At 48.5% G+C, this 23,297-nt stretch overlaps 1 protein-coding gene across 2 annotated transcripts in view; it reads left to right on the plus strand.

Annotated features, from left to right (window-relative positions):
- Window positions 1-23,297, plus strand: part of ATP5MC2 (ATP synthase membrane subunit c locus 2) — a 214,826-nt gene that overhangs the window by 186,167 nt on the left and 5,362 nt on the right. Inside the window, exons 1-2 of one of the 2 annotated variants that reach the window (XM_055125752.1) lie at window positions 21,480-21,505; window positions 22,063-22,132. In XM_055125752.1, the coding sequence (XP_054981727.1) occupies window positions 21,495-21,505; window positions 22,063-22,132 (81 nt within the window). In that variant the 5' untranslated portion in view covers window positions 21,480-21,494. Of the gene's footprint in view, window positions 1-21,479; window positions 21,506-22,062; window positions 22,133-23,297 lie in introns of those variants that run through there. The other variant, XM_055125751.1, reaches the window with a different exon arrangement.

Here is a 23,297-nt window from a genome sequence, read left to right on the forward strand (position 1 = left end):
TTGTGTCCAGGCTGCAGTTTGCTTCTCTTCCCCCCCCCCCCCCACCCCCCGTAACAGCTCCGTGCGTCCCCAGGCGGAGCAAGACCGCCTGCCCGCCACCCACCAGACTGCCCGGCTTTCCCCGGCGCCCCCTGAGGCAGGCCAGGCTGCACCGTCGGGGCCGGCGCGGGGGGCGAGGGGCGGGGTGCCCGGGCCCGCCGCCCCCCACCCCGCCGTCCGCTCACAATATGCCACCCTTGACATCGGAGCGCGCGCCAGCCGCCGATTGTGATGTTAATTCGGGCATGATTTAGGGGGGCGGGGCGGGGGGCAGGCCGCCTCTGCGTCCAAGTGCTGTCGGGGGCTTAATATTTGTAATTGAAGCTGACGAGGACTCCGACTCTGTTTCCGCTGATAAAACACACACACACACACACACACACACACACACAAAAAAAAAAAAAAAAAAAAAAAACGAGCAACTAAATTATGGGGCCGGGAGAAAAACATGATTAATCAAAGGTTTGAACGGCCGCCGTGTTCGAGGCCCCTAAATCTCGGCGGCCCGGGCCTGCGGAGGCCGGGGGATAAATCTGAGCGCCCGGGGTTCGCCGCCCCTTTCTGTTTGCCTCTCGCTCGGTCCGTCAATTAATTCGATAATTGGATTTGAAGAGGTGTCAGGAGATTAGCGCGGGGGAGCGGGGTGGGGCGGCGCGCGAGTGGCCGCGGGGCGGGCGGGAGCGGCGGCCGGGGGTGGGGGGCGCGCCCCGGGCCGCGTGTCCCCGCTCGCCCCCCGCCGGCGGCGCTCCCCTCGCCTCGCGCTCCTGCCTTTGTGCCCCGGCGCCCGCTTTCTCTCCCGGCGCGGAGCCCCTGCGGGAATGCGATCGCCGTCCTCGGAATGTGGGTTTGGACACCGGCCCCCGGGTCTCCGCACCCCCTCACCGCCAGCCCACCTAATCTAGTTCAGAGCCGACCCCCAAGACTTCTTTTCTTCCCATTTCCGGCGGGATCCAATCCGGGGTCTTACACCTGCGGGGCAAGGGAGCTACAGACTTATTTATAAACCAACCCCACTCCCACCCCGAGCGCCCCCCCTTCCATGCCCTGCTCAGACAAGACTTTTTCCCTCACTGGGTCCCCAACCTTTGCCTCTCCCCCTCCCCCCACCTTCGAAGTCTGATCTACTTATCAAGCCCTGCTTCTGGAGAAGCTAATTACAAACATTTCACATACAAGCGACGACACCCCCAAACAGGGCACTGGGGTCCTCAGATGCAGAAACAGATGCTGCTTCAGAAATTCAGTCCTTCGGGTAGGGCGTTTGCCTTGAACGCAGAAGACCTGGGTTCAATCCTGGATCAGGAATGATTCCTGAGGGTGCAGTCTGAAGTAATGAGGGTTGTGGCCCCAAAACAAAACAAAAGAAATACAGCCCTTTAGGAACTCATATGGATCCAAAAAGAGGTGGACTCACTTTTTAGAAAAGGGATTTTTTTCCCCTCTTCGTTGCCTGAGAATGTGATCTTTTTTTATCTTTAAGGGAAAAAAAAAGATCTTTTTTTCCCATTTTTTTCTTTATTTCACTGTTTTGTTGTTGTTGTTGTTGTTGTTGTTGTCATTATTGTTTTAAGAGTAGTGGTTCATTTGATATTGGGGGGGGGGTATGGTAAAAGGACAGATGGTGTTGCCTTTGTATGTCCTGAGAGTCTGTGCTCTTCCAAGAGTCCCCTTAGTGGGTTAGGAGAACTATATAGGAGAATGGAGAAGCAGGCTGAAAAAGGCAAACTGAAAACGATGCAATTTATTTTTGCAAAATGACAAGATAAAATTGGAGACTTGAAAAGTGCTAAGGCTAGACCCATAAAGGCCTTCCTGTCAGGTTAAAGAACCCCCCTCCCCCTCTCCCAAAGACATTAGCAGAAACTTCCCTTCCCCATAACCCCCTATACCAGAGGATCTGCCCTGGGGAGATGAGAACCTAGAGCTACTTCTGATACCAGACAACAGAGATAAAAGAGGAAGAGCTGAATCCAAAAAAAGGAGGGATGCAACAAGCCAATTTTTATTCAGGCACACCAATTTAAAACACTGACTGACGCCAGCCAACCTTGCAGATAATTATCCTTTGTCTGCACACTATAGGAAGGAAAAATCCATCTCTGAGAGAACAAAATGGAGAGTTTAGGCAGCTTCAGTTTCCATGCGGAAGCTCCTCAGAGAGCTGACCTTTGCCTGCTCTTTTATGTTACCTGATTCCGTCTCATCCATACCGAAAAAATCCCTCAGTTAAAAATGAATTCAGGGCTGAAAGATAGTACAGTGAGTAGGGTCGGCCAGGTTCAATCCCTGGCATCCCATATGGTCCCCTGTACACCATTAGCAATAATTCCTGGGTGCAGAGCCAGGAGTAAGCCCTGATCATTCCTGGATGTGGCACAAAAAAAACAAAACAACATGAATTCAGGGGGCTAGAGAAATAGTTCAACTGACTGGTTGTGTGCTGTGCATGCAGAGAACCAGGGATCAATCCCTGAGAGGGCACAGGGCTTGGTTCCCCGAGCACCGCTAGAACAAACCCTGAACAATCGTAAGCCAGGATTAGCCCCTAAGCATTGCCAGGTATGGCCCCAAAACAACAGTGACAAAAATAAATCTGAGGGCTGGAGAGATAGTTCATCAGGCCAGAACACACACTGTGCAAGCAGGAGGTCCAGGTTCAATCCTGGGCACCTCACAGCCCCTTAACACTGCCAGGGGCGACCCAAACCACTGAGCCAAGATTAGGCCCACAGCACCCTGGATGCGGCCCAAAACCAAACAAAACCTAGCAAGCATTCTGTATGGCATTCTAACAGGAAAACGTTGGGTTTTTTTTTTTTTTGCTTTTTTTGGATCAAATCCAGGATGTCATACATTTAAAACATGCACAGTACCACTGAGCTATATCTTGGACCAATATTCTCCTCTACACCTAAGAATGAGAGATGAAGTCACTAAGAGAAGTTGGGATCAAGTATGTTCCTGCAGCTCTCTTTATTGCTCCCGCAGCCACATCTTTCATGGAGTCATCAAGATCTTCAGACTGGAGAGAGGGACCTCAGTGGGTTGAATGCACACAAAGCATGCAGGATGCCTGGAGCCCGGGCACCATGATATGTGAGGGGAAAAATATATAAAAATTTAAGTATATATAATGTATATATGATATAATATATGACATATAATACCCATGGGGTATATGGGGTATTTGATATGCCAAAAACAGTAACAAGTTTCACAATGAAGATGTCACAATGAAGATGTTGGCTGGCTCATTGAGCAAATTGATGAGCAACGGGATGACAGTGACAGTGACAGTGATAATATATAATTATATATATGGGGACCTCATATGGTCCCCCAATACTGCCAAAGGCAGAAATAAACCCTGAGTATCACCATATGTGCCCTGCACCCTCCTCAAGTGCATATATATATATATATGTATGTATATATATATATATATATATATAAAGAGGAAACTTGGGGCAGGAGTGATAATGCAGGTAAGGCACTTGCCTTGCTCATGATCAACCTGGGTACCTGGGGTCCATCCCCAACATCCCATATGGTCCCCCTGAGCTCTGCCAGGAATGATCCCTGAGCTTAGAGCCAGGAATAAGCCCTGAGCTCAGCCGGTGTGTCCTGAAAACAAAATGAACAAACTAAAAGGAGGAGATTTGGGGGCCAGGGGGAATAACTCTAAAGGTGTCAGCTTGCATACTTTGTGTGCAAGAGGCCCAGTTTCAAATCCTCATGGTCCTAAAAAAAAAAAAAAAAACATACAAACCTGTTTTAAAAGTGACAGTAGCTGACCCTGACACCACTAAGAGATAAAAGATAAGATTTAGAAGCTTGGGTGAAATAGAAAGTGCAGCCGGTAAGGTGCTTGCCTTACATGCAGTCAAGCCTGGTTCAATTCTGGGTATTATGTACCATAGCCAGGAGAGGTCCCTGAGCACTGAGCTAGGAGTAAGCCCTAAGCAAAGACAGGTGTTATCCCCTGCAAAATATAAATTTAAGAGTTCAGCACAGGATTTGGGCAGTTAATGCTGCTACAAAGAACAGAGAACTTGAATTCAAAAGAAGCGCCTTAAAACCAGCTTTTAGCTGCTGTAAGGTCCTGAAAAAACTTCTGCAGATCATTTGGCAAGGAAATGCCAGAGCCAGCTCAAGAACTCAGTTCTCCTCTCCTAATTAATTATATAGCAGCACATGTGGAATCAAGCTTTTTGGACTCCGGTCCTATCTTTTCTGCTTACTGACTCTCTGTGCATTGCATTTCCTCTTCTGCAAAGTGGAGATAATAATTCTATCTATGATTGGTTGTTGTTAGGAGTTAGATAATTCATGTAGTGAAATCAGTACAATATCTAGCCCATAATAAATATTTCAATAATAACATTTTATTATGATTAACACAACTCTCATAACTCAACAACCTGAATAACACAAATTGGCAAAAGGTACTCACCAATGCCTATAAAATGCTTTGTGATTTAATCACTAGGCCTTAAGGGAAGGAGTGAACACTACCTTGAAAAGCTGGTAGGCTCTCTGTGTTTATGACTCTACAGACCACTTCTCCCCTCAAATCAGTCTTCCATCTATAAGTCAGACAAAAATAGCTTCATAAAGGAGGGATACACCTGTAACTGTTGTTACAGGGGCTTGTTACTTAATTATTCCATTCATTCATTGAAAGCATACATGGAGAGCAGCCTAGTTGTCAAGTTATCAAACCTATATCGAGAGCCCACTATATATGCAACACTTTTTTTGTTCATTTTTGGATCATACCTCTTACTCCTGGCTCTGCATGTAGGAACTACTCCTGCAAGTGGTCAGGGGACCTTATGAATGCCAGGGATCCAACTCTCACTCCTTACTCCTGACAGTGCCCAGGGGGTCATATTAGGGTGCTAGGGATTGAACCCTGGTCAGCTGTGTGCAAAGCAAGTGCCTTCCCCTCTATATTCTGTCTTGGTCCCCAATGCAACACTTTCATAGGCAGTGTATTATGCAAATATGTATATATTAATATATTCATTTGTTTTTGTTGTTTTATGGGGGGTCACACTCAGCAGTGTTAAGAGGCTACTTCTAAGATATTGCTCAAGGACCAAAATTCAGGGCTCCAGTATATGAAATAGGACTTTAGTCCACTTAGGGGGGGTTGGAGAGAGGGTTTGGGCCACACCTAAGCACCACGTGCTTAGGATTTACTCTGGGCTCTGTGCTCAGGGATTGTTTCTAGCAGGGTTCAGGCAACCCTATGTAAGGCTGGGGAACAACAATCCAGTTCTCTAAGCTTTTCCCCTGGCACCAATTATTCATCTTTGTATCATCAGCACCTAACACAGTTCAGACTCAGGGATTCAATAAATGTATGTTGAATGAATACACAGGCATCGTGGGAAATGGAAGAGAAACAGAAGTTTCCCTCTTTTAATTAGTTTAGACTTGATTTGGGGAAACAAAACTTGCACACCTGAAAGAATAAGAGAACTTGACCAGACAGTGACCAATTAAGACCACAGGGCCAGAGATAGTACAACGAGCAAGGCACTTGGCTTGCCTGTGGCTGAACTGCATTCAATCACTGGCATCCCATATGGTCCCGTGAGCACTGTCAGAAGTGATCCCTGAGCACAGCTGGGCCTGGCCCAAACAAACAAACATATTAAGACCATGAATAAGTTTTAGGTGATATAGATTAGGGGGAGCAGGTGGTGGGCAGGAATGCTTAACACAGAAGGAATGGGCCTGACATTAAAAAAAAACAAAACAGAATTTGGAAGAGCACAAGAAAAAGCAAGCGTTCCAGCTGCAGAAACAGCAAGAGTGACAGCATATGGTGAGAATCTGTACATGTTTAGGAACAATATAAGAGCGACTTAAAAGAGAGTTGCTTTATTTGAAAGGCAGATCCATATGTGTTTGCAATCCTATCTCTCTGTTCCTGGTCACCAAGAAATGATGCTTAACTGCTCTGTTTTACATTATTCACACCTTCTTCTCCTATCTTAACCTGAAAACCAAATCAAAACAATCACCAGCTGCTGTAGCCAACAAAACAGATTGTAAAAGCCATTATGTCATTACCATTTTTCCTTTATCAGTATTCAAAACAACTTCTCTTTCTCTTTCTACCACATGGTCCCAGCCTAAACTGAGATCATTACTGCCTAGATTACCGTCTCCTTTATAAACTCCTTTTTCTCAGATATATCCTCCCCAGACAGCCAAGGCCGAAAAAGAAAATAAATAAAAGACTTCCTACCTCCCCCCAACTCACTTCCATAGTTACTTTCTTCAGTTCTGTTTTGTGTGTGTGTGTGTGTGTGTGTGTGTGTGCATATGTGTATGTGGTGCTAGGATTTGAACCTAGAGCTTCTCACATAAAAGGCAGGTGTTCTATCCGCCAAGCCACATCCCTGGTCTGCCATGCTTGTTTTGAAGGTGATGTGATAGCGGGTGGGAAGAAAAACAATGTGGACTGAGTGGTATTTATCAAATACCTGGTGCTCGGCACACATTAGCTTATCTAATCCCCACCACAACCCTGTAAGATAGATATTACTATCTGCATTTTACGAGTAAACAAACCAAGGCACAGAAACTGGCTGATAGTTCAGTTGCAAAGCCCCGTTCTTCCAAGCAACCCTATCCCAGGTGTACATTGGGATTCCGGAAGTGTCACCACTGGGGCTTGCCAGCATCTCGTCACCGAAAGGGTGTCAGTTGGTGACTGAAGTGTGCAGGTCCAGCTTCTAATAATCATAAAGGCACAAAGGGACTAGAAGTAGGAGAGGTATGTAAATGAAAGAGGGGGCAAGGGAGAAGGAAGAGAATGGGGTGGAGAGATAGTGCAGAGGTTGGGCTCCATCCCTGGCATCATATGTGGTTCCCTGGGCACACCAGAAATGGCCCCTGAATACTGAGTCAGGGGTAGTTCTGAGCACTGCCAAGTGTGGCCCTAAACAAAAGAGAGGGAAAGAGAGAGGGAGGGAGGAAAAGAGGGCAGGGGAGAGAGAGAGAAAGAGAAAGGGAGAGAGAAAGAGAGAAACTCAGATTCAAAGAACAGCAAACAAATGTCCCTATATTAAAGATTTGAACCCGGAATATACTATTTTGGAGTTTATCTCTGTAGACCTACCAAGAGGAACCTCTATCCTAGGTGTTGTTTTTCTAGTCCCCCTTCTCCAGAGAGAGGATAACTCATCTAAAGTCCAAGGAGATGCACCTGCCCAGGGCTCATGCCTCCCTTTAGAGTGTATGGAATTGCATTACATTTATTTATTTATTTATTTATTTATTGCTTTTTGGAAATAAATAAACCCCGGCTATGCACAGGGGTTACTCCTGGCTCTGCACTCAGGAATTACTCCTGGTGGTGCTCAGGACCATATGAGATGCTGGGAATCGAACCTGGGTTGGTCACATGCAAGGCAAATGCCCTACCCACTATACTACCTCTCCAGCCCTAGTTGCATTACTTTTATTTTGTTTTGCTCTGTGTTCGTGTCTGGCAATTCTCAGGGCTTATTCCTGGCTCTGTGCTCAGGGATTACTCCTGGTGTGGCTAGGGAGACTTTATGGGCTCTTTCCCAGGTCATCCATACACAAGGCAAGTGCGCTATCCACTATACTATTGCTATAGCCCCTAACTTTGAAAAGTTTGTTTTAGAAGGACAGAGCCATAATACAGCAGGTAGAGTGCTCGCTTTGCATGTGGCTGACCTGGGTTTGATCCCTGGAACCCCAAATGGGCTCCCGAGTACTCCAGGAGTGAACCTTAAGTGTAAAGCCAGGAGTAATCCCTGAAAACAGTCATTCAAAACAAAACAAAATAAAATATATCTCTTGATGACTGATTATAGTGATATCTGATTTGTACGCTTATTTTGTATACCTATATACGCAGGGTTGCATAAACATCCTGAGTGAAATTGGGATCTCATGTGGAAAAAGGTTTTTGTTTTATTTTTGTGTTTGTTTGGAGGTCACACCCAGCAATGCTGAGGGGTTACTCCTGGCTCTGCATTTAGGAATAACTTGGCAGGCTTGGAAGGGACCATATGGGATGCTGGGGATTGATCCTGAGTTGGCCATATGCAAGGCAAGTGCCCTACTAACTGTATTACCATTCCAGCTCCTTAAAGTGAAAAAATTTAAGAAGCCTTGCTCTAGTGAACTCGGCTCCAGCTGAGTTGTCAGAACTTCCTGCCAAGCAGCCCAAACCATTTCCAGTGTCTCTTCCTGGAGTTCAATCATCTAGAAGACCTAGAGGGAACAGTTCTAGAGGGAACTGTTGGGAGGCATCTCCCACCAAGTGACTGATCTGTGGATGGAGTTTAGATGTGTGGTGCCCCAAGCACGCATAGTGGGTGAGAACCCGCAGGTGAAAGAACAGAGCCCAGAGTAGAACAAGAACCTGTGGTCAGGCAGAGGCTGGGGAATCCCATAATTCCTAGTAGAAATCTTCAAGCTAATCTTGATATGCTTGTCACAGTAAGGAGGTAGACCATATTTTATTAACTGTTCATTAGATTTGATTTATGACTTTTACCTTTGGTGTGTAGGCCTATATTTGCTTCTCTTGTCCTAGGCCCCTAAAATATTAGAATGGGCTAATCAGTTCATCTCACTGATTCTATTCCTCTGGTCCTTCCACCTTCTATCCGTATAACTAAAAAGTCTGTGGACTTGCCCATCAAGCCATTAGTCCCTCTCCATCCTTACAATTTAGCAAATCCTCCTTTCACATATAGCTCTCAGCTTACTGCAAAAGAAAAGGACTCCGCACCAGGCTGTTTTCACTTGGGGTGCTCCAGAGGGGGCAGGTGAGAACCCTCCCCGGCCCAAGGGACCCAACCCCAGCAGCCGACCTCCACTACCCAACTGCCACCATGCTCCAGGCCGATTTCTGGACACATTATAAGACACTTCCTATCCATTTTCCACAATTACCACACCATATTTGATGGAGTTTACACATACCTCTTGGAGAGCCCGGCAAGCTACCAAAAGTATCCCGCCCGCACGGGCAGATCCTGGCAAGCTACCATGGCATATTCGATATGCCAAAAAACAGTAATGATAGGTCTCATTCCCCTGACCCTGAAAGAGCCTCCAATCGTTGGGAAAAACGAGTAAGGAAAGGATGCTAAAATCTCAGGGCTAGAGGAAGAGACATTATTGGTACCCACTTGAGTAAATCTACGAACAGGATGACAGTGACAGTGATACAGTGATATAGCCTTCCAAACCGCCAAGTCTTGCGTTGCTCTTCCCAGCCTGTGGAGGCTCTAACTAAGGCACAGCATCTCCTCAGGGTCGCCTCTGTCCTGCTATTATCCTTCTGTCTTTAAGTCTGCAGGCCTCAGACAGCACTTGTCAATAACTCCCCTGAGCCGAAATGCTCTCTCCATCTCTGTGGAGAAACACGAGGGGAAGCTCCTTGTTGGGGTGAGGGACCAATGTAGTCAAGGCAGAAAAGCCGCGGGTGGAAAAGTCAGGACAGAACCATGGGGATCCATGACGGTTTCAATTTCATTTAGTGGCGAGAAAACTGAGGGCAAAGAACCCAGAAGAAAGGGGAGATTAATGGGGCTGGAGCGATAGCACAGTGGGTAGGGCATTTGCCTTGCACTCGGCCAATCTGGCTTCGATTCCCAGCATCCCATATGGTCCCCTGAGCACCGCCAGGAGTAATTCCTGAGTGTAGAGCCAGGAGTAACCCCTGAGCATCCCCGGGTGTGACCCAAAAAGCAAAAAAAGGGGGGGGGCAGAGATTAAGGCAAGGTCCTCGGGTGAAGGACAAAGTTTAGAGGTGGGTTGGAGGAAGGGGTCCAAAGTTGTGGAGATTCTTGGGAGTCTTCTGGGATGTGGAGGGGGAAGCCTGAGTTGGAGAAGGACCCCACTCAGGGCCTCCAGTCACAAAACTGAGCACCATTCTTGTCTCTCTTCTTAGAATTTTGGGCCACACCTGGCAGGATTTACGCAGGAATTACTCCTGGTGGACTTGGGGCACCATATGGGGTACCGGAGATTGAACCCGGGTCAACTGTGTGCAAGGCAAATGCCCTACCCACTGTAGGGCTCTGGCCCCTTCATTCCTCTCTTCTACTTCATCCCCCACCACTACAACCACTGAGGCCTTGCAGTTCTTTGCAAATTTCTTGAGCTCTGGATACTTCCCCCCCTCTCCACTAGCGCCTCAGAGTTTAGGTTACTCCTGCCTTCTGGAATAGCCTCCAACCGCATCCCAGACCCAGACTCTGCCCTCCCCTTGTCTGTTCTCTGTGGTAGGATTAGAATGACCTTTTCAAGATGGGAATCTGGGCCGAGATGATAACACAGTGGGTAGAGCCTGGGTTCAATGCCCAGCACCCCATGTGATCCCCGAAGATTTCTAGGAGTAATTCCTGAGTGCAGAGCCAGGAGTCACCCCTGAGCTCCACTGGGTGTGGTCCCAAACCAAGAAATAAATAAATATTTTTTATTATTTTTTGTTTGTTTTTGCTTTTTTGCTTTTTGGGTCACACCTGGCAATGCACAGGAGTTACTCCTGGCTCTGCACTCAGGAATGACTCCTGGCGGTGCTCAGGGGACCATATGGGATGCTGGGGATTGAACCCGGGTCAGCCACGTGCAAGGCAAACACCCTACCTGCTGTGCTATAAATAAATAAATAAATAAATTTAAAAAATGGGAATTTGAGTTTTCCACTCTCCTATGTAAGATATTTCATGCTTCTTTCTAGATAAAATTCAATTGTGTTAACTTTTTTTTTGGGGGGGGGGCACACATGTCGGTGCTCAGTGGCTACTCCCAGCTCTGGACGAAGGTCACTTCTGATATGTTCAGGGGACCATATGTTGTGTTGAGCTGGATTGAAACTGAATTGGCCACATGCAAGGCAAATACTCTCTCTCCAACCCTTCGTTGCCTTAGTAACATGCTTAATAGGTTAATGGTAACATGCTTCAGGATCTAGTCACTCGCCATCCATTTCATCTCTCTGTACCCTGCCATGCCCACAGCATTTGGACCACATTAAAGTTCCTACATGTCCTGGAAGAGAGCACTTACCCCCTTACTCCAAAGCCCTTGTACTCACTGCTCCTACTCCAGGAAACATCCTTCTGCTCTCTCACCGAATAAAACTCCTCCAGTGGCCAGGAGAGACAGCTGAATGGGCCGAGCAGAAGCTTTGTCCACAGGAGCTCTTCATTTGATCACTGGAACCACTTGGGGCCCTGCGTACCACCTGAGGAACCCATGAGCACTGAGCTTGGAGTAGCCCTGAGCACTGTCAGGTGTGGTGTGCACATGATCATGTAAGCACACACACTCACAACTAAAATAGGAACTAGGGAGAGAGAGTAGATCTTTGCATCTGGGGCCTGGGTTCAATTCTGGGCACTGCATAGGGGCACCAAGTACCACCGAAGAAGACATGACCCCTAAGCTCTGAGGTGGAAATAACCCTGGAGCACTGCTTGGTGTAGTCCCAAATCAAAAATAAGCAAATAAATTAAATTGCATGAACTTTTCTGGAAAAAAAAATATTTGGTGTGGAGAATAGTGTGGTAAAAGACCTGAGTGAATTCTGGAAGGCCAGCTAGGAGGCTGTGGTAGTGGTCCAGCAAGTGATGTCAGTGGTTTGGATCAAAGTCAATTTTGGGAGTGCTAAGGGGTGAATAAATACGGGATGTATTTGTATTCTCAGTGTCTACTAGAATGTCTGCTTAGACTTTCAATAAATATTTGATGAATGAATTAAGAATTAATTAATGCAACTAAATGAGGACTCTGAGCTGGAACGAAAATCATCCATCCTTTAAGCCTCTACTAAAATCCAGCCCCTCCACAAACTGGAAGGAGACAACATCCACTAACAAAGGATCAGTCCTGGGCTATATATATTTGTTAATTCCCCCAAATCAATAGGAAGATGACAAAATTCCAATAGAAAAATGAGCAAAAGACATATAGGAGTAGGTATTTCACAGAAGAGGAAACATGAGTGGTCAATAAATATATGAAAAGATGCTCAACCTCATTAATAATCAGGCCAATAAAAATTCAAACCACCATGAAATAGTATTTCATATCCAATAGATTGAAGTGCATCCTTTTATATGACTCAAATATTTCAAATTTGTTAAAAGAAGGAGAAAAAACTTCCTTTAATCATGGTGTCCATAGGTCATTCTAGCTAGAAAGCATGCTGTCTTTGACTCCTGTCTCCCATCTATCTACTAAATATTGCTGCATATTATTAGTTATATATGTGCACATCTTTCTTACTGATTATACATTTATGAAGATAAGGATTATTCTTTCCTTTTTACAATTCCCACTCACAATATGTGGGACAACATCTTGCACATAGTAGATGCTCAATAAAACATTAGTCAGTAACTTGAAGTCACATGCAATAAGGGCCAACTAGGAAGGACAAACCAATGCTATTTATATTTAAAGCTGAGATGATTTAATACCCCCAGAGTGTTTTCCTATGTTTTGCAGGTGAGGAAAACTTAAGTACAGAGAAGTAAAGTTATGTTCCAAAGAGCCAGAGAAGTAGCACAGGGTAAAGACACCCACATTATTTGTAGCCAACCCCCATTCAAATTCCCTGTTCTTGAAACCCAATCATGTACAGCTTTGTAATGGTCTATATCTCATGGTGATTCAATAAAAATAATATTTAAAAAAATTCGCTGTATTGGGAGCCGGAGCGATAGCACAGCGGGTAGGGCGTTTGCCTTGCACGCGGCCGACCCGGGTTCGATCCCCGGCATCCCATATGGTCCCCCAAGCACCGCCAGGAGTAATTCCTGAGTGCAAAGCCAGGAGTAACCCCTGAGCATCGCCGGGTGTGACCCAAAAAGAAAGAAAAATATTCGCTGTACTACGGAGCAATAGCACAGCGGATAGGGCTTTTGCGTTGCATGTGGCTGACCTGGGTTCAATTCTTTTTGTTTGTTTTTTTTTTTTGCTTTTTGGGTCACACCTGGCGATGCACAGGGGTTACTCCTGGCTCTGCACTCAGGAATCACCCCTGGCGGTGCTCAGGGGACCATATGGGATGCTGGGAATCGAACCCGGGTCGGCCGCGTGCAAGGCAAATGCCCTACCCGCTGTGCTATTGCTCCAGCCCCAGGGTTCAATTCTTCCGTCCCTCTTGGAGAACCCGGAAAGCTACCAAGAGTATCCCTCCCTCCGCACAGCAGAGCCTGGCAAGCTACACGTGGCATATTTGATATGCCAAAAACAGTAACAAATCTAACAATGGAGACTTTATGGGTGCCCACTGGAGCAAATCGATGAATAATGGGACGACAGTGCAGTGCTTACATATGGCCTGAGCACTGGTAGGAGGGACTCATGAACTCAGAACCAGGAACAGGACTGCTAGATATGGCCCCAACAACCCCCACCATCAACACCAAAAAAGTTGCAGGTGCTCAGGGAGATGACCCAAGGATGGTTCCATACCCGGAACCACCTTGTCGCTTGCATACCTGGGGACTGACCCTTGAACAGTGGGAACAGCCCCAGAGCACTGCTATGTGTGGCTAAAAGACAAAGGGGGAAAAAGTCACATTATTATTAGTATTCTAAAGCCTTGATTCAGGGGCTGGAGCAATAGCACAGCGGATAGGGCGTTTGCCTTGCACGCTGCGACCTGGGTTCAAATCCCAGCATCCCATATGGTCCCCTGAGCACCGCCAGGAGTAATTCCTGAGTGTAGAACCAGGAGTAACCCCTGTGCAACGCCGGGTGTGACCCAAAAAGCAAAAATAAAGTAAAATAAAATAAAAAATAAAGCCTTGATTCAGATTCCTAGTTTGTTGTGCTTTGATCTTCATTATATAACATGAAGTCTTTTTTTTTTTCTGTTTTGTCTGTATATGTTCCTTGGGTTGGTAGTCACCAAATGGCAGAGAGCAAAACTGTTCACATTGATACTTCACCGTGACTTCTAGACAAATATATAGAACATGCACAAATTCATTGGAACTTGTACTCTTATTAAAAACTGACTTAGTCATCCTTCTGACACCAGCTCTCATTCTCAAACTAATTACAACCTCTTTCTCAGAAGCCTGAATTCTTTTTTTATTATTTGTTTGGTTTGGAGCCATGCCTGGTAGTGCTCAGGGCTTACTCCTGGTGGTTCTCAGGGATCACTCCTGGCAAGCTTGAGAGACCGTCTGGGGTGTCAGGGATTGCACCTTGGTCAGCTGCATGCAAACCTAGTGCCCTACCCACTGTACTATTGCTACAGCTTAGAAGCCTGGATTCTAATAACTCTTCCCCCTTTCACTTCCTGTTTTCTTTCTCCAAAAGCAGAGGGCTCAAAATCGGCACACTGCTTTAGCAAGCAATAGAAAAATCTGTCAATGACTAGGAGTGTCAGGAACTTGAAATGAGCCATCCCAGAAAAATAGAGGCACTCGAGACCTAAGAAGTGTTTGGGAGGTGGGACCAAGGGAAACACCTGGCTGTGCTTAGGACTTACTCCTGGCTCTGTGCTCAGGCATCACATCTGGTGGGGCTTGCAGAGACCATATATGGTGCTAGGGATTGAACCTGGGTCAGTCGTGTATCAGACAAGCACCCTACCTGCTGTATTATCTCTCCATCCATAAGTTTTTACTAGCTGAGCAAAGATACCATTTCTGGGGGCCTAAGGGTTAGTACAGAAGGTAAGGACTGATAACTGACCCCAGATGGAGTCCCAGGTGCATGCATGATCCTTGGAGCACCGCCAGGGGTCACTCCTGAGCACAGAACCAGGAACTATGCCAGAACTAAACAGTAGAGATAGAGAGAACTTCTGAGTACCACAGCTCCTAAGTACTGCAGCTCCAACCCTATGCCCCCATAGATATCACCAAAGTACCTTTCGCACTGCACTCTCTTCTCTACACCCCAGCACAGATACCACTTTTGCATATACAAAATTGCCTATTCAGCAGAAAGATGGTTCTCGAAAATTGACAAGGGCTAGAAACGTGCAAGTTACTTCTTTCCATGATTTTTCCAAATAAGGAAGCTGGGGCATCTTTGAGAGAGGAATAGCCACTCAGATGGTAGCAGGGCTGAAACTAGATTCTCAGACTCCTGCCTCCAAAAAGCTGTTTGGGGACTAGGGACATGCTCGCACCTGCCATATGCTAGGGTCTGGGCTCTGTTCTGCAGGAAAGGCCCCCTGAGCACGACATGGCTTCTAGAGCAATGCTGGGTGTGGTTCTGGAGGCTCCTGAGCACCAGGTGTGGCCCCCACAGCTAAGGGAGGGGGAAAGATCTAGTTGACAGCTGTTGTTGCCACACTGTTTATTGGCAACACGTGCATCTAGCAAAATGCATCATAAAGTAGCCTCATCTTAAACCATCTGGAATGAAAAACAATTATTAAAACCCTTTTCTCTCTGGCAATTTTTTTAATTGTTTCTCTCTGTCCTACTTTTTTTCCCCCCTATTAAGTTTCTTTCTATAATCTGTTTCTGATTGGAGTTTCAATTGAACTGTGACAAGCCTGCAGGATTCTTTTGATTTTTTTTTCTTCTCTAAGCTACTGTGTTTCTCATCCAAAGGCAAACAGGCACGTCCATCAAGACTCTTGGTGACCTTTGTGGAAAAGAACGCTCAGAATTTCTGTATGCCAGGTGCTGGACCTCCCTCCTAGCCTATCCAGTTCATCAAAATGCGTCTCTGGGCCTCCTGAGGGTTGTTAACCAATCCTAAGGAAGAACTGATCAATCTCATTTTTTCCCCACCACTATGTAGGGCGGCTGCTAACCAGTCAGAATCTGCCACTAAGAGTCATTAGAAAAACTGGCCAATCACGCCAGCCTTGTTACATGGTCTGGCAGGAAAAGAAAAGGATTGATTGGCAAGGATAGTTCTGGTTCCACACCCTTTCTTTCCTGAACTCCTGCTTTCCCTAGAGGGTGCAGAAAAGACCCCTATATTCTTAGCTAATGTTCTCGTGGATCATTTTTGTTGTTTTCCAGTTTATCCCTTCCTCACAAACCTCATCCGATTTTTGCAATAGCTCTGTTCCCCTAATTTAATTACAGATGTAATTTCTGATTTCAGACCTGGTTAATAGTACTTACTTGGACTTAATTGCAGTAACTCCTGGGATTCTCAGCCCTTCCTGCAGATTTCCCCCCAGCAGCCTGTCAAATACTTTGTATTTCATGATCTTATGTGTAGGTGTGAAAGAAAGTTCAGTTAATATTCCGAGGCAGCATCACTGCAAGAACCTAGCAATAGTCTCTAGGAAGCAGTGCAAACAGTGTGTCACAATGTTGAACCGAATAATAATAGTTACAATATTATTATCGCTAGCATTTATTGAACACTTACTGAGTTCCCAGAGTCCTGCTATTTTTAACACCACCTGGTTTCATATTAGCTGTGGGGTAAGCCATATAAATCTTAATTTTTGTAGGAGAGAATCGATGGAGAGAGAAGTTTTTTTTTTTTTTTCCAAGATCTTGTACTGGCTTGGGAACTAGGGTTTGTCTAATCCAGGGCCCACCACTGAATGCGGGATCAGAGAGAATTGAACACACAGGCTTCCACGGAGTTTGCTGCCTTGGGGGGCCCTTCTCCAGTTCTCCTAAAGTTTGGGGTTCTGGGGGGGTGTTTATTTATTTTTATTTTTGAGTAATATATGAGAGGGGCCGAAACGGTCGTTCCAAACAGCTGCAAAATCATTTAGAGGCAGAGGCTCCTGAGACCCACGTGCTTGGGGGCTGGAGCAATAGCACAGCGAGGAGGGCGTTTGCCTTGCATGCGGCCGACCCGGGTTCAATTCCCAGCATCCCATATGGTCCTCTGAGCACCGCCAGGAGTAATTCCTGAGTGCAGAGCCAGGAGTAAGCCCTGTGCATTGCCGGTTGTGACCCCAAAAAAGAAAAAACAAACAAAAAGACCCACGTGCTTTCTGGCTCGGTTGAAGCTGGGGACTAGAATAACTGGGGCAGTGGGGTGGGCGTCTGGGGGCGCTCGGGGTGCTCCCTGCAGGCCTGTCTTCCCTTGCTCGCGGCAAGTGCTCTGGGTGCCCGGCCCCGCCGGCTCCTGGGGAAATACCTGTTGATTCCCACGAACCCCGGCTCCCTTCCTCCCTCTTCCCCACCCCCCGCTTCCAAGCCGGCCAGCGACAGCGGCGAGAGGCTGCAGGAAGGCGCCGGGGAGGCCGCGGGCTCCGCGCCCCGCCGGAGCCGGGGCTGCTCGGGCCGAGCGGGCCGGGCCGCGCCCGCTCCCCGACTCTGCCCTGCGCGGCGCCCGCCCTCGCCGGCGCGCGGGGCCATAAAAATGCAGATGGAGGAGCGGTGTGAAATAACGGGCCCATATAAATCCCTCTGCCGCGCGCCTGCAAGATGGATTGGCCGCATTGAAATTCCTCCGCGAGGATAATTAAACTCGGGGCCTCATCCGGGCAAAATTACATTCCTGTAATGGCGTCGCTCGGGGTCCCGGGAAATTGCTCCGCGGGCTTTCAGCGGCGGGTTTTATCGCCGGCCGGGGTGTGCCTGGCCGCGGCTCGCGTCTCCTCCGGGACCGTAAAGCTGCTGCCGTGATTTATCCTCCCCTTCTCCCAAATCCGATTAAATGGAGGAGCTCGGGGCCGGGGCGCCGCGGGGCCCGCGAGCAGGGCGGGGGCGGCGGGAAGGACGGGGCCAAGGAGGGGAGGACAAACGGCCCCTCCGAGGGTGGCGGATTTGGCTTTATTTACAGCCACGGCGTTTGCTTTTGCTTTTTTCTTTTCTTTCTTTTTTTTTTTTTTTTTTAATTTTGTAGGGGGGTTTGGTGAGCTTTCCCCGTCTTTCTCGTGCCGCCACGCCCGAGACGGCCGGGGTCTGGACACGAGGGCGAGGGGGCCGGCCGGCCGGACCCGGGTAGGGAAGACAAAGAGGACGAGGAGACGAGCCGAGCGCCCCCACGCCCGCGCCTGTGCGAAAGGGCACGTGGGGAGGGCTGCGGGGCCGCCTCCAGAAGACCTTAGGGGGGCCGGGGGTGGGGGATCGTGGAGGAGGGGGCTTGGAGAGGCACCACCTGCATGAGCGGGGGTCACCTTGCAACCTGAGTGCGGGTCACAGGTGCCCGCTGTTCCTAGACGGGCTCAGGAAAGACGTTTGGGCCCCCCCGTCAGCGTTCGCCGCTCTCTTCTGCCTTGCTGGTGGCTGATAACCAAATTGGAAAAAAAAAAAAAAAGGAGACAAACGTGAGGCAGCGGGGGTCTTATGCTGACTCTTCGCACACTGAGCAGGTTTTTCCAAAGATCAAGCCATAATGAACATCCCCGGCCCCCCACCCCCCGTTACTTTGCCTTCTTCCTAGGCACTGAGCCTCCCAGTCCCAGTTCTATGTTACTTCACAGCGAATGTCCGGGTTGATAATTTTTTTTCTCCCTCTTGGCAACGTGACGACGCATGCTCGGAAAAGGGGCGCGCGGATGCCAAGATGCCAAAGGCTGTGCGGAGCAAACCGCAGGCCACGTTACAGATCCGCTGACACTACCCCACTTGTCCTCGCTTCGGCGAAGGTCGACTGGGCCTGCAGTTCCTCCTCTCCGACACCAGGTGGAGCAACCGTCCGGACGACCCTCACCGGGGCTGGCAGGCGGCGCTGTGGGCGCCTGGGTCGCCCCTCCGCGCGGCAGTCGCTCTAGCCGCGGCGGAGCGACTCGTTGGTCCGGGCCGCGCCTGCGCGCTACCTCGCTTCCCCTCTACCCGCCTCCCCCCCGCCCCTCTCTGTCTTCTCGGCCCTGGGAACAGGTAAGGCCTTGGGCCCTCGCGGCCGTCGGGCGCCGCGCACGCGCGCGGGCCGCCCCACCTCGCGCGGACGCTGCGAGGCCCTCACCTTGCGTGCCCCCGTCGCGGCCCCCAAGCCCCCCTGGGCGCCGGGACCCCGCACCCCGGCCGCCCCCGCGGCGCGTGCTTGACCTCCAGCCGCGCGGGCGTGGCGCCATCTTGGATGTCTCTGGAGGGCTCGGGGGAGGGTGTCTGGGAACTGGCCGCCGCCAGGTCCCAGGGCGCTCCTTGTCGCCGCCTCGGCCTTCTCCTCCCCCTCGTGCCCGCTGCCCCGCTGCCCCGCTCCCCGCCTCGCTGCGCCCGTCCGGCCCCGCGCGCCTTCCTCGGCCCCGCGGGGGTCCCCGGCCCGCACCCCCTCGGGCTGCCGTCGGGGCAGGCCACGGCCGCAGAGCCGGACCCTCCCACCCCGGCCGGGTTGCAGGAGGGCAGCGGGGCCAGAGGGTGCCCCGGGGGCGGCGGGGCCAGAAGGGGAGCCCCCCGCTCCCGGCTGCGGCCAGGGTTCTCTCTCGAGGCGTTATGGAGAGCCTCACACTCTGTCCCGCGTGCAAGGCATCTGAAGTCAGGAAACGGTCACGGCAGGGTGACACGTGCGGACGGGACAGGGCGAGGTGACCATGGGTGCAGAGCCCCTCGCTTACACGTGTTGCGGATGCACCGCGTGCCAGGATGGCATTAAGCGCCTCGCTTGTTCTTAATCCACCCAACTACACTTTTCCACTGATGCCTATGTTTAATAGCCTTGGGGTGTAGGGACAGTGTTGGGAAAGGATTTGGGGGGGAGGGGCACACCCAGCAGGGCTCAGTGCTCACTCCTAGCCGGCTTAGGTAACCATATGGGGTGATGGGGATCGAACCTGGGCTGGCCGCATGCAAGGCAAAGTATTGCCCGCTGTCCTATCGCTCCAACCCCGGTTTTGGATTTTGATTGAAAATGGAAGTGTTTTCAAGGAATCCAAAAATGCCAGGTAATTCCGGTAAAAATCATTATTAGGTACTCTACCAGTGCTTTTGCCTTGAACAATCCCTTGAGAGTTTTTAAAACCTCACTGAGCAGGAGAAGAGACCATACCAACAAAGGTAGATTTTCCCCAAGGAGTGGCTTGTCCGTTGCATTCTAAATATGGTGGCTTCTGCTCTTTCTCTAATGTGGGAACCGCCACTGCATAGTTTGTAGTTGTGCGGAGTTGTGTTTGCTCTCACCACCCCACCCCCACCTCAATAGTCAAAAAAATAATTGGGTGGACGGGAGTGATAGTACAGTAAGGTAGGGCATTTGCCTTGCACACAGCTGACACAGGTTCGATCTTTCTCCCATATGATCTCCAAGCACTAACCAGTAATTCCTGAGTGCAGAGCCAAGAATTGCTATGAGCACTGCCAGGTGTGGCCCCTCCCCCAAAATAAATTAATAACTGGAGCCAGAGAGATAGTATGGTAGGTAAGACACATGCCTTGCATGCGTCTGGCCCCAGGTAGCTCCCTGGTGCCCTATATGGTCTCCCAAATACCTTCAGGAGTGATCCTGGAGCTCAGAGCCAGGGAATCCCCTGAGTACCTCTGAGTGTGGCCAAAAACAAAAATCTCAGTAACTTTTTTGGGTTTTTCTTGGGGGGTCACACCCAGTGATGCTCAGGGATTACTTCTGGCTGTGCACTCAGGAATTAACTCCTGGCCATGTTGGGGGGACCATATGGGATGCCAGGGATCAAACCTGGGTTGGCCACATGCAAGGCAAATGCCCTACCCGCTGTACTATGGCTCCAGGGACCTTCATCCCAGGAACTCTTAAGGCCTAAATACTGAGAGTGGTTCCTTTTTTTTAAAAAAAAAGACTAACTACTGTATTGAATAAATACAATACCAAAACAAAATGCATTCATATGTGCTTTCTAGGAAAAAAAATAGTAAACCTTCCGGGGCCTTTCTATTGAGGCTGATTACAAATACAATAAAGGCAGGTATGCTAGTTTAACATAATTGGCTGATTTTATACAGCACTTACATGTTTTGGTCCACAGGTATATTATTAAATGATAGAGAACATCTAATACCCTTCCTACATAATTAGGAAATAAATTTCTAAGAAAGAAAGATTTTTACAGACCCCTTTTGATTGATTTTTGGTTTGAAGTCCACATTCTTTTTTTTTTTTTTTTTGCTTTTTTGGGTCATACCCAGCGATGCTCAGGGGTTACTCCTGGCTTTGCACTCAGGAATTGCTCCTGGCAGTGCTTGGGGAACCATATGGGATGCCGGGGATCGAACCCAGGTCGGCCGCGTGCAAGGCAAACGCCCTACCCGCTGTGCTATCGCTCCGGCCCCTGAAGTCCACATTCTATTGGCTGTACCTGGTTCTGTGCTCAGGAGTCACTCCTGGCAGTCTCAGAGAACTATATATGATGCCTGGGGTTTTTGGGTTTTTGTTTTGAGGGGAGGCACACCCTGCTGTAATCAGGGCTTACTCCTGGCTTTGCACTTATGGATCACTCCTCACCAACTCAGGGACCATATGGGTGCCAGTGATTGAACTTGGGTCAGCTGTGTGCAAGGCAAGGACTTTCCCCATTGTACTATCTCTCTGGCCTCAGTGCCCACAATTTGAACCAGAGTTGTGGCTGCTGCAGCTGCATGCAGGGCAAGTAAGTGCCTTACCTCCTATACTATCTCTCCAGCCTCTAACATGATTCCTTTTGAATAGAGACTGAGGAACACAGGCAAAGGACATGAGGAAATCCTCTTTAAGAACCCAACCTTTTCGGGGGCTGGAGCAGTAGCACAGCGGGTAGGGCGTTTGCCTTGCACACGGCCGACCCGGGTTCGATTCCCAGCATCCCATATGGTCCCCTGAGCACGGCCAGGGGTGATTCCTGAGTGCAGAGCCAGGAGTAACCCCTGTGAATCGCCAGGTGTGACCCAAAAAGCAAAAAAAAAAAAAAAAGAAAAAGAAGCCAACCTGTAAGAGTCTGTATATAGAATAGAAAAGAGCAGTGGGACCAAGTGGCTACTTGTTCAAACAAGGGGATAATAAGGAAATGCTGAATCTTGGCTTCAAGGTTCTAATTCTACTTGCTGATGAATTGAGGTCAGTCGTTCTGTTCTCCAGGCCATCCAAATTTTCCAGAGCGCCCTTTCTATTAATAAGGACATACTTCGGTGTATAAATAACTATGTTCACAGGCTGCTTCTGTAATTCTAGCTCTCCTGCCACAGCCCCTCATCCCCTGAAGATGTATGCCTGCGCCAAATTCGTCTCCACCCCCATTGTGGTGAGTACCTCCCTTTTCTGGGAGAGTTGTTGAGAAGGGCCATCTTTTTCACTTTTGGTCAGGGGGTTGGGCGTGCATCTGGTGGTGCTCAAGGGACCATGAGATACCTTTACCTCCAGCCCTTTGAGCCATGTTACTAGGAAGAGCATCTTGTCTCTTACTACATTTTGTTCTTTGCAGTGGACTGGAGAAAGACCCTTCTTAGAGTATGAATGCCTACCAGGCACTCTCAAATTCATAGCCTTTGTTGCCGATTCTCTTTCAGTTTTCTTAGCAGAGAGCGTAAATGAGGGCCAAAGAAATAGTACAGGAGATAAGGTTGCATGTGGCTAACCCCAGTTAGATCCTGAACACTGTATGTGGGTTCTCAAGTACCACCAGGGGTCACTTCTGAGCCTAGAACCAGGAATAATCCCCGAGTATTATAAGATGTGGCTCACACCCCTGCCCAGCCAAAAGAAGAGTATAAATAAGACTAGATTCATTTATGGGTCAATGAATTCCAGTCTTGAAACTCGTGTGTTCCTGTCAATTGGGATCCATCCAGAATTCATAAACATGAAAAAACCTGAACTGAGTATACATTATATACAAAATTGTGTCCTGCGTGTGAGACAGCCATGTTAGCCACATTTAGGAGTTCTCCCTGGAAGCTTAAAAATGAGTGGGAGGACCAGAGAGGAAGGAGATGTTAAGGTGCTTTGTAAGCTGCTGATCCCAGTTCCATTCCTAGCATCACCAGGTGTGGCCCAAATCTCCCTCTCACCCCCAAATCATAAAACTGGGTGGGAGCCTAAACTATGCATTGGAAACGACTCGACTCAAACAATATGGCAGAGGTTTTAGATTATGTGGTAGAGCATTTGGTACATTCATCAGTCAGTGATACTATCAGTGAAAACCATTTGTGGAGCACTTGACTACTCTTCTAGAAAAAAGATTTTTTTATTTCTTTTGGAGGTGGGGGACTGTAACTAGTGATGGAGATGGTTGGAGATGGCTCCTTGCTCAGTACTTGGGGGTAGCTCTGGGCTGTGTTCAGGAGACCACATAATGTGGAAGATTAAATCTGGAATCCTTGCGTTCAAAGTATACACTCCAGTCCCCTGAAATACCTTCCTAGTCCCTGGTACAAAGTGTACCAATTTGTATACCTGACCTCATT

Source organism: Sorex araneus, chromosome 2 (genome assembly GCF_027595985.1).
Source record: "Sorex araneus isolate mSorAra2 chromosome 2, mSorAra2.pri, whole genome shotgun sequence".
Classification (NCBI taxonomy): Eukaryota; Metazoa; Chordata; class Mammalia; order Eulipotyphla; family Soricidae; genus Sorex; species Sorex araneus.